Source organism: Apodemus sylvaticus, chromosome 5 (genome assembly GCF_947179515.1).
Source record: "Apodemus sylvaticus chromosome 5, mApoSyl1.1, whole genome shotgun sequence".
Taxonomy (NCBI): domain Eukaryota; kingdom Metazoa; phylum Chordata; class Mammalia; order Rodentia; family Muridae; genus Apodemus; species Apodemus sylvaticus.
This window is the reverse complement of record NC_067476.1, coordinates 135,722,658-135,733,881: the sequence shown is the minus strand read 5'-3', so window position 1 is coordinate 135,733,881 and position 11,224 is coordinate 135,722,658. Positions and strand designations below refer to the sequence as shown.

At 48.3% G+C, this 11,224-nt stretch overlaps 1 protein-coding gene across 1 annotated transcript; it reads left to right on the top strand.

Annotated features, from left to right (window-relative positions):
* The first annotated feature begins 3,375 nt into the window (after positions 1 to 3,375).
* Vsx1 (visual system homeobox 1) lies at positions 3,376 to 10,612 on the top strand. Its single transcript, XM_052181519.1, has 5 exons — positions 3,376 to 3,895; positions 6,069 to 6,147; positions 6,415 to 6,538; positions 7,537 to 7,714; positions 8,889 to 10,612. Exons 1-5 carry the CDS (start codon positions 3,454 to 3,456, stop codon positions 9,179 to 9,181), a joined length of 1,116 nt encoding a protein of 371 aa, XP_052037479.1. The 5' UTR covers positions 3,376 to 3,453; the 3' UTR covers positions 9,182 to 10,612.
* The last annotated feature ends 612 nt before the right edge of the window (positions 10,613 to 11,224 follow it).

The window sequence follows — 11,224 nt, the reverse complement described above, 5'->3', positions numbered from 1 at the left end:
CCACTCCTGTTATATCTGAGACTCTGAATAGCAGCCAGGCCAGCAGCGGTTCGGAAAGATGAGGAGCCATGCCTGTGGTCCAGCACTAGGTAGGAAAGCCCCAGCCTGCTTCTGTGAAAGGCTACAACGCACCTAAACGGGGCACACTAGAGACGCGGTGGCTTGCCACATTTGTAGTTGGCAACAAGAGAGGGTCTGGAAACCTTCCCTGAAAATAATGAGAGAGGAAACTTTGTTTAGTTAAATCCCAGATAATCCTGGATGATGAAGAGAAATCTGGACTCCTTAATGGATTTAGGATCTCAAGGGGAGTAGCAGAGGCAGCAGATCTGCCCATGGTGAGAAGAGGCATCCACACCAGGCTGCCAAAGCACCGAGGGGCGTGCAAACTTCTCAGCCAGTCTTTATCTGCCTGGGGGTGGGGTGGACATACCGTGTGGGTGGGCTCAGTGGCAGATCCATCTCTAGCGCCCCTGTCTCTTAAACTACTAGAACTATTCAAGGACACTGACTGAAGCACCGTCCCCATCTCTTGCTCCTGGGTCTCCATCCCTTGGTGCCAGTATTGGACTTGCGACAGCAGTGGGGGTACAACAGCACAGTGTTCCTTAGTAGGAAGAGAACCAAGAGAACAGCCAATCAGCACCACTTCTGATCACGACAGCCAATCAGCACCCCTCACACACTTCTGAGGACCACAACAGCCAATCAGCACACACACACACTTCTGAGGACCATGACAGCCAATCAGTACCCCCCACACTCTCTGAGTACTACGACAGCCAATCAGAACCCTTCACATACTTCTGAGGACCATGACAGCCAATCAGTACCCCCCACACTCTCTGAGTACTACGACAGTCAATCAGAACCCTTCACATACTTCTGAGGACCATGACAGCCAATCAGTACTACACACACACACACACACACACTTCTGAGGACCATGGCAGCCAATCAGTAATCCGCCCCCCCCCCCCCCCCCGCCCCACTTCTTACTGTGTATGTTGGAGGGACTTGTGTCAGGACCTTATGCCAGAGTGCTCGCTTATGGAACAGGAGGGAGTAAGTTCTCTTCTTTCACTGTGTGAGTTCAGGACTCCTTGGATAGTCAGGCTTAGAGGCAAATACCTTTACTTTCGGAGCCACCTCAAAGGCCCCATGAGAGAATTTTTTGATATCACTTTCCTCTGTCAGAAAGGTGCCCAAAGATCCAGCCCTCCTACCAGAGTTCCTGCAGTCCCCCTCCATCCTGCCAGTTGGGCAGCAGGCAGTAGTGGGGTGCTTCTGCTTAGGAATAGCAGGGCCCCTTAAACCCTCAGAATCCTAGCCCAGCTCCTTCCTCAGCCAGGCTCTGCCTCACTTTCCCCATTTCTCTTCCCTTGTTCCATGAGACAAGTTTATTTGTTTGAGTAACCTTTCATCTGCAAAATGGGTTTATTTGGTAAGATCTTCCCTCCTTCAGGGAGTTGAAATCATCTACTCTGGGTTGTCCCCAGCAGATGAGGTAGGCTGCTCCTCCCATCCCCAACCTTTTCGTTGCTTTGTATCTCTAGCATCTACTTGGTGTGTGGGGAGTCTGTCATCTGGGTGACCTTCCATCCTGAGGTAGAATCTAGGAGAGGGCAGCTGTAAGAGCTGGACCTTGACAGCAAGCCTGTGGCAAGGTCTCTGCAGCCTCTTCTATTTGAGGTGACCCTGGTTGAGTCACCTACTCTGGCTACAAGACTACAAAAGAGTGCACTCCTGAGTATCTTTCTTAGCTGCAAGCCTAAATTCGGATTTATGAAGACTCACAGCTGCTAATTGGCAAGTCTCTATATCTCTGATATCTTCCCCTAAATCTAGAGGTGAATTTTGAGCACCATTCCTGGCAGAGCTGAAAAGGATTTCTCCCCACCCACCCACCCACCCTCTAGGGAGCGCCTCAATGGACAATTATCCTGAAGGAAAGTTCCTGGCTTGTTAATCCTGGAGAACAGCTTGGAGGGGAGATTTGGGTCTTCTTTTAATAATGGAAAGTTAATGCTCAGCCTCTTGTTATTGTCTTTCTTAGAGCCCCTTGTTTAATCCCCTGGCTTAGTGGTGGCGCCCTCAAACCTCGAAGACAGCAAGGGAGGTGCACTGTGCAGGGCTCTGACCCCGTTCCAGGTGGTCTCCCGCAGGTCCCTTAAAGTTGCAGCTCAGCTGGCTGTCGGCCTGGGTTGGAAGCCAGGCAATATTGAGAAGCACAGTTGAGAGCCTGGCTCCAAGAGAGGGTGGGCGCCTGGGCTGGAGGCTGAGCAGGAGGGCTTGCCATGTTGTTGTTTGTTTGTTTGTTTGTTTACATGCAATGATTTTTTTTTTTTTTGTTTTTATGTATGTCTGTGTGACGGTGCCAGATTCCTTGGCTCTGGAGTTACAGACAGTTGCAAGCTGCCCTGTGGACCCCCTGCAAGAGCTACCAGTGCTTTTAGTTGAATCATTTCTTCAGCCCCGGCCTATGAGTTTTAATTAGCTCTAATTTCAACAAATATGAAATTCCTACGTGCCAGTCGGGTTGTCTTTGACTAATCATAAATCTGAGCAGTGATTTGTTAGTCTCAGTGAGTAATCCCAGTAGATGGCCCTGTTTATCCAGCGTCCCCGACTGGGATCAGGACTGCTGAATCAAAAGCGATACACTGTTATACTAAAACAATAGCCATTGCTTGCCTACATGAACTTATATTTTCACTGGGCTGTGTATTTTCCTGTTCAGCCTGTCCAAGGTTTTAGTTCTCCTAGTCCACATCTGCCTCTCTTCCTTTCTCCTGCCCCTTCGCAGCATCAAGGGAATTTGGGACTGCATTGCACTCTACCCTTAAAGATGTAGTGAGGGAAGAGTTTTTGTCTGGAGGGAGAATGGCCGGCGGTGTGTTAAATACAAAATGTCAACTTTTCTTCAGGGAATTTTCAGACTAGGTGCTGGAGTTGAAGAGAATGGCCCGTGTGGTTTGGATGGTAGTGGTGTGTGTGTGTGTGTGTTTGCTTGGGAACCGTTCCTAGATCTTACAGGTTAGTTGGGAGTGTGAGGTATTTGAAGGCCAGGGGTGTCCAGAAGTGAGACCCATTGTGGCTGTCATAAGAGAGGGGAGACAACGCAACCCCGCAACCCCGCAACCCTTGTTGCACACTTTTCTTCTCGGTCCAGAGAATGGGGGTGGGGTGGTTAAGGGACAGCTGGAGAGAGAAAAGAGGTGGCTAGGAGGACCGCAGCTGGGAGGCCAACAACTCAGGGGAGGGGAGCTGATGGCGTCTGAACCTCGCTGGTGGGAGCTTGGATGCGTCTGCTCCCTGCTGATTGGCGCCTTCTAGACTGTCTAGGTTTGGGGACAGCTTCTCCAGCATAAAAGGGGTCGCCTGAGCTAGCCTCCTCTGCACAGGTGGCCAGAAAGGACTCAACTCTCCGCCTGGCCTAGAGGACTGAGAGGCATGACTGGACGGAATGGGCTTTCGGATGCGCGCTCCAGGAGTAGAGCCCTGGCGCCAGGCTGTCCTCCCACCGGCTCTCGCCTTCGAAGCTTTGCCATCAGTGACCTGCTGGGATTGGAGGCAGACCTGCCAACTCCGGCGGAGCCTGGGCTAAGATCCAACTGTGAAGTTCCAGCGGAGGCAACAGGGCCGGGGCCGGGAGTCGGGCCGGGACTCTGCGGCTCCTGCCCGACTCGCGGGGCTCTCCCGCTGGGCCTGGGCCTCCTCTGCGGCTTCGGAGCGCAGCCCCCGTCCGCAGCCGCCGCTCGCGCGCGCTGCCTGCTCCTCGCCGATCTGCGGCTTCTGCCGCCTGCAGGACCCGAGCCTGCTGTCCCCCAGAGTCCCGTCCATGCGCCGCCTGCGCTCGGCAGCCAGCAGCGCAGCGAGAGCGTCTCCACGTCGGGTAATTTAGTCAATGCTTCCCGCCTCCGATCCTCAAAAGGTCTAGAAGCACCTGCCTTATGCTTGGTCGCTCCCAGAGAGATCTCAGCCCTGACAGACCTCTGCACCTCCTGCCGGTTTCCAAACCGCAGCTTCTCCTTCCAATCCCCCATTCCTGCAAGTGGGGACAGCCACCAAGGGTTCCGATGGCTCTTGTGACCAGATCCGCGGGCCCCTTTCTCTCAGCACTTAGTACCAGGTTTTGGGTGGCGGATAATCAGGAGGATTGGTGTCTATGTCGTATCCCTAAGGCAGAGCGGCAGAACTGACTGGTAGTTTAAGAGGGCTGGGTTACCGGTAAGCCGAACTCCTAAGTTCTGGGTCTCTAGCCTCTTTCTCTCTTTATCGCCTTCTATCCAATACCAGCAGGCGAGCGAAGGCATCTGCTCACTCTGATGTAGTTAGGTAGGTTCACGTTCAGTTCAGAGTCCACCAATTTTTCTCGGGGAGGAGGGAATCTTGGCGTATGGTGGGAAAGAGAAGGAAGCAAAGACATTCTTTCCACTGGGCAAAAAAACTGAGAGCGGGAGGATATGATCTCGAGGGGAGAGAATTATGCAAAGCAAAACAACAACAACAAAACCAAACAAAACTGCGGACCCAGCGGAAACTGTCCGGCAGAACACCAGGCTAGGATAGCAGAGCAGATGGAGTCTGTAGAACACAGGGGGCTGGCCAGGGTCTGAAGGGGCTCTCAGCAGGGAACCAACTGCCTCTCTGTAGGATGAGATGAAACCCTCTATTTTTTGTGCCACTAAACCCAAAAAGCTATCTTCATAGGGTGGCGTCTTTCTTCTCTGAAAGGTAAAATGCAAGTAAATTTTATTCTCCAAGGGCACTTCCTGCAGAAACAGCATAATGTGACTGGTGAGAAATTCTGTCACATTAAAAGAAAAATAGAGACGGTTGACATTAGTTTAAATATTAGATTATAAAATCAACACATGCAAATATTATCATTTCTATGAATCAATATAAACCTATTTTACTTTAGGGAATATTAATATGCTGTTTAATGGTGGTATCATTGATATGGAAACAAAATTGGTATTATTTTGTTACTTTTGTCTTTATTCATTTAAAAAATTTGGTGGGCAATTCTTTCAAACAAGGAATCTGATAAAAATTTGGCTTTTAGCTTTCCTTACCCGGAGATCTTTTGGTACATTGAATATGGGTAAATAATGTCACAGCTGAATGGCATTGTTCTCAAGGGAATCTATGCACACCCTTCCTGGGCTATGTCTCTAGGATTCATGCATCAGGGCAGGGTGAGTTTTGACAAAGATTTGATGTCACAAACCCCGCCTGTCAGAAATGTCCACATGGATGTTAAGGGTAGGAGGGAGGCAGCCGGAGCAGGGAGCAGGGTGATCTAGCATCTGTGGAACTCTGGTTAGAAAAGACATTTAGTAGCCTAGTAGCCTCGTAGCACTGGCTTTACAGAATATGAAATTTGGATTCCCCACTTCATCACAGCACCTTGACCTGTGTGATCTGGCAGGGCAATAATACCAGCTACCACGTTATTTTATTCTTTTTATTTATAAAGAATAATTGAAAGACTGTAGACAGTGTCTGAAATATGGGAATTGCTGTCTTTGGCTGTGCATATCACTAAGTATATTCTTTTCTTTTTCTGGCCAACAGGGCTTTTATATAATTATAAAGTTATTTTGTCTTCGTTCATTCATTATTTATTTATTTATCCACTTTACATCCTGATGACAGCCTCCCCTCCCAGTCTCACCTTTCCAAATCCCTCACCCCATTACCCAATCTCCTTCTCAGAGAAGGGGAGGCCCACCTTGGGTACCAAACTACCACGAGACATCCAGTTTCTGCAGGACTAAGAGCACTCTTTCACACTGAGGCCAAAGTAGGCAGTCCTCTTAAGAAAGGGGCTCCATTGGCGGGCAACAAAGTCTGAGTCAGCCCCCTCTCCCTGCTCCATGTTAGGGGACCACATGAAGATAAAGCTGCATTTCTGCTACAAATGTGCAGGGGACCTGGGTCTAGAGCCTGCATGCTACGAAGTACACTCTTAATAAACACGACATTAGCCTTCACGTTAAAATGCCCAAAATATAGCAAAATTTTCACATTTTCATAGAGTCATCTTTTTGTACCAACAGATGGGGACAGTCCATCTGAAGAAAAGAGTGACCCGAAGATGTCCCTTACCCTGGGCAAGAGGAAGAAGCGGAGGCACAGGTATGGGTCCAGGATGCCTTCTCTGCCCGTGTTTCTTCAGGTGGACACACCCTATTGTCTTTGAGGACAGCATGTGAGAGTGTAGAGAAGGCTCAGCAGTCTACTATGGTGGGCAGTGACGACCACTCATACCCAGGGTCAAAGATGACCTGCAATTCTTGGGAGGCCACAGGGAAATCTGTACAAGTTTAAAGGCATGATTTTGTGCATTTGTGAATGGGTTTTCTCTCAATGGCATATTTCAGGTGTGTTTCTGACTCTCTACAGAACGGTTTTCACTGCCCATCAACTCGAAGAACTGGAGAAGGCGTTTGGTGAGGCCCACTATCCTGACGTGTACGCGCGGGAAATGTTGGCTGCAAAAACAGAGCTCCCGGAGGACCGGATACAGGTGTCTGCTGCCCTTCCTTTCTCAAAGACCCCTTCACAGAACCCGCCATCCACACAGTGAGCAAGCACAGCCACTCAGAACAGCTCAGGGTGCTCCCCTTCATTTGAGAACTGAGAGGGACCCAGTTAAAGGCACTAAAAGGCTCCCTGGAGCCTTCATACTTTTTTTTTTTCTATCATCTCCAACCTGCCCTCAGATATTACACAGTTGTAGGCCCTCAATATGGCCCTGCCACCAACACTTAGACCTAAGTTGGATCTGGTACTCACTTTGTAGGAGAGTACCGAATTCTTGCAAATTGTTCTCTGACATGTGTGGGGAGGCACACCAACTTCTACAGTCATGAACACAAAATTAATAAAAATGTCACCATGAAAATAGTATTCTAAAAAAAAAATCACACAATGGATGTTCTACTAGAAACCACATGAAGATATATTAGTAAAATGTTTACTGCTCATCTTCTGTTCTTAGAGACATCACGGTATACACTGAGTCACCCTGTGCTGTCTTTGCGTCATATGGGTGTCCCCTGGAGGATATACTCTTTGGAAGAGTTACCAGGGATCTACCGCTCTAAGCTTCAGGATATCTTGACGTATTGTTTAAATTAATGTACTTTTTTATAGGAGAAAAAGCAGCAATCAATGAATCTAAGATTTGAAGGGACAATCGCCCCTGTGAGCTTTCTAAACAGAAAAACCAGGAAACACTGGAGGAAGCCCCTTTAGGATTGGGTCCTTTTCATTCTTTGTTTTTACTTCCTAACTCCTTGGACAGCTTCAAAGGCGGTGGCTCCAACCTATGTCCATAATGTCCAGTCCTTGTGTGTTTGGAGGGCTGATACCACCCACACGAGCCTGCGGGCCAGGGGTGGGGTTGGTCCCGTGGTAGACAGACCCGGGGGCCTGGAGGCATGCCCTTCTCTAGGCGCTCCTTTTCATAGTGTCTCTTCTTGAGCCCTCCTGTCTCCCCGTCTCCCCTCTGCCTCTACCCAGGTCTGGTTCCAGAACCGGAGAGCCAAGTGGCGTAAGCGAGAGAAGCGCTGGGGCGGCAGCAGTGTGATGGCTGAGTATGGGCTCTACGGAGCCATGGTGCGCCACTGCATCCCGCTGCCAGACTCCGTGCTCAACTCCGCAGAGAGCCTGCAGGGCTCCTGCGCACCCTGGCTTCTGGGTGAGTGGTTGTTGAGAGCAAGACCAGAGAGGTGGGCCCGTGTTCTCACCATGGATATGCAGAGCAAAGAGGTCTCAGATTTAGGTCCAGTCTGGACTCTGATTTTTCTTTAATTCCGAGCCTTAATTTTCTGTTGAAACTGTGTAGGCAATGTGTGGGAAAATCCCTTTAGGCTATTCACATTGGTAAACATGTATTCGAAAATGCGTAAGCGGACAGATACTCTTGCACTGCGTTTGATACACATTATCAAAGTGGCGAATACTACTTGAAAGTGTGGAAGCTATGCGGTTTAGAGTGCAGGGTTAACAGGGCCATGCAGAGCAGGGAGAATCTAGATCATTCCATTCTGTCTGCACTGCTGAAGCAGTAAGTCAGGTCCCCGGGGCCTGATTTAACAAACATACCCTGGAGAGTGCTTCTATTGAAGAGGTCAAGCCTTTTCTGGGTTCTTACCCGTATTGTGCTGTTTGGGTTCAGAGTTTGCAAGCTTGGGTCACAAGGTAATTACTAGCAGTAAGTTACTTCGGTGGATCCTAGGGATTTTAGGCTGGGAAAGCTCAACAGTTTTTCTGCCTGATGCCGGGCTGAGAACTGGAGATTGCATGGTTAATACAACCTGGGCTTTGCCTACAGACTAGAGATTAGACAGAAGTGGGTGGGGAGGGGTAGGGAGCCATGCCCAGTCCCCTGAAATGACACAAATAGGGGTTCTGACTTGCATCCACGGGACCTCAGTTATACACAAGCCAAGTGCCGAACAGGATTCATTCTGTCATTTAAACAAACAGTGTCACCCAACAAAGCATTTTGCAGGAGTGACAGCTGACAAATAGAGCTTTTCAAACCCTAATGCTGGGAGCTGGCCTACCTGGTCACTCTCTTTAGGACCCAGAGGATCACTGAGAAAGGACATTATAGACAGACTGAAAGAACAGTGACAAGGAAGGAATGCACTTAATTGCTGGATTTAAAAATGTTTTTGAGCCTGGTGTGGTGGCACATGCCTTTGGTCTGTCTGAGTGACTGGGAGGCAGAGGCAGGCAGATCACTGTGCGTCAAGCGAACCTGAGGTACAAAGTGAGATCCAGGGCAGTCAGGACTGCATAGAAAGACCCTGACTCAAGACAAAACAAAACTTTCATTGTTGTTGCTTTCCCTTTCTGTTTTCCAGGGATGCATAGAAAGTCTACAGGGATGAAGAAACCAGAAAGTGAAGGCGAGTTGGCGGGACTCTGGAAATTTGACCATCGCCAGAAAGGTGCTAATAAGGATCAGGATGGACCTGAGAGGGGACCAGACCAAACGAGCCTGAACCCTGAGGGTAGCTTGGAAGATGTGGCCATTGACCTGTCCAGCTCTTCCAGGCAGGCGATCAAGAAGATGCCCTCAGGGTCGAGTACTCAGGGAAGTTCCCAAGCCCCAGGGCTGCAGGTTCGCCAGCCCCCACAGGTGGGAGCCTCGTGAGACTGAGATTGCTCCCCCAAAACTTGGAAATATGCATATTTCTCACAAGTATTTTTTTCAGGAGGCAGGTCCAAGGAGAACACCTTCAGTTTGATTTTCTTCCTGAACTATCTGGATAAAAGGCAACACTACAATGCTGACTGAATAATGACTTAGGGAAAGCTGCATTTAATTCTAGAGTGGAGAACATTCATACAATCTCTCAAGCCAATCAATGTGGTCTAAAGTCTTGTTTTTCCTTTGTAGAATTTAAACATGGACGATATGAAGTTCAAAGATAATTTTAGGGGTAGGGTGTGAGGTAGCTTAGTTAACAGTATACAAGAAGGCTTGGATTCATTACCCAGCACCACATGGATGTGGTTCAGTCATTAAGAGGGCTCATCTGACCTCCTCTTTTTAAGTTTGAATATTTGGCTTGGTTTTGTTGAAACAGGGTCTTGCTGTGCAGCTGTGGCTAGCCTCATTTTCAGGATCTCCTGTCTCAGCCTCTCTAGTACTGGGTTACAAGTGTAAATATAATGGTTATACATTCCTAGGAGAAGCCTCAAGGCTTCAGAGGAATGGATGGATGGATGGATGGATGGATGGATGGATGGATGGATGCTATATTACTGTTCCTTGAGCTGGGTCTAGGACATCCCTGTCTTTGTGATAGGAGTTACTTGATAGGACTTGAATATTCGATGTATAAACAGCAAAGAAAGCCATATGCCCCTCTTCTGAAATCACCTCGTGCCATGTTTAAGCAATTGTAAATATCTGGAGACTGTCTGAAGGTCAGACCCAACTTCTTGGTCTTTTTGAATTTATGTTTGAAAGCACTTTAGTGACTTGGATTCATGAATGTTTTCTTTCCTGTATTTCCTTTGCTATTTATTTATTATTTAAAAATAAATGTGTGGGGTGTGTGGCTCAAAGCTGCTTACTGGCCCCTCCACAGGCTCTCCCCTCATGTCCCTTTTCAGTCTGGAAACAAGCAGAGCGAGTTGTCTTTCAGGCTGCAGAACTTAGCACAGGGTCTGTGTGGCGTCCTGTGGGGCAGTAGCCCTGGCTGAGCCAGCTTTTGGAGGTCTAAGTCTGGAGAAGGGTTGTCTGTTTTGGGCGTTTCCTCTGCGGATTGTCTCAGGGACCCATCTGGTTGGGCTGCCCCCTCCTCCACCCCAGTCTCTTTAGATAAGAAAACGGGCAGTCTCTTCCTTTAGTCTATTTTTATACTATGTTAGTTCCGTAGTGTTACACTCTATATTGGTGAAGGATTCTCCCTGTGAGATGATGATTAGACATTGCTAAGTGAGAAGCCCTTGGGGGGGGAGGGGGGAGATACAAGTAGAAATAAAGATGTTTAAAGCACACTGAAAATGAAATAAATAATATTCAACGACTGGTTCTGAATAAACATATGAACAATGGACAAAGGTTTCTGAAATATTATAAAGAAAAAGGAGATGACAAAAATGGTGTGAGACGTATGTGACACATGTGCAGCTGGGTTTTCCTGTGACGACTTCTTCTTTTTTTGTTTTTTTGTTTTTTTGTTTTTTGTTTTTTGGATTTGGTTTTTTTCAAGACAGGGTTTCTTTGTGTAGCCTTGGCTGTCCTGGAACTCACTCTGTAGACCAGGCTGGCCTTGAACTCAGAAATCCTCCTGCCTCTGCCTCCTAGAGTGCTGGAATTTCAGGTGTGCGCCACCACCGCCCGGCTTCCTGTGACTTCTAAAGTGGGAGCAGGGGCTGCCTCTGATCTCACCGCCTCTCTTTGCACCCCTCTCTCTAACTGCACCTAGACACACGGCAACGTGGCATGCCAAGGTTGGCTGATGTCCATGGGAGGTGTCCCCTCTTGAGGAGAAGGGTAAGGGGGTGGATGTGGGAAAGGGAGGAACTGGGGGAGAGGGAGGAGAAGTTCTTGATCAGGATGTAAAGCAAATTAAAAAGGAATGGAAAAAATGGTGTGAGAAAAGAGGAAAATCATATATTTGTATACCTACACACATATACATACATACATACATATATTTTTTTTTTCCCTTGACACAGACTT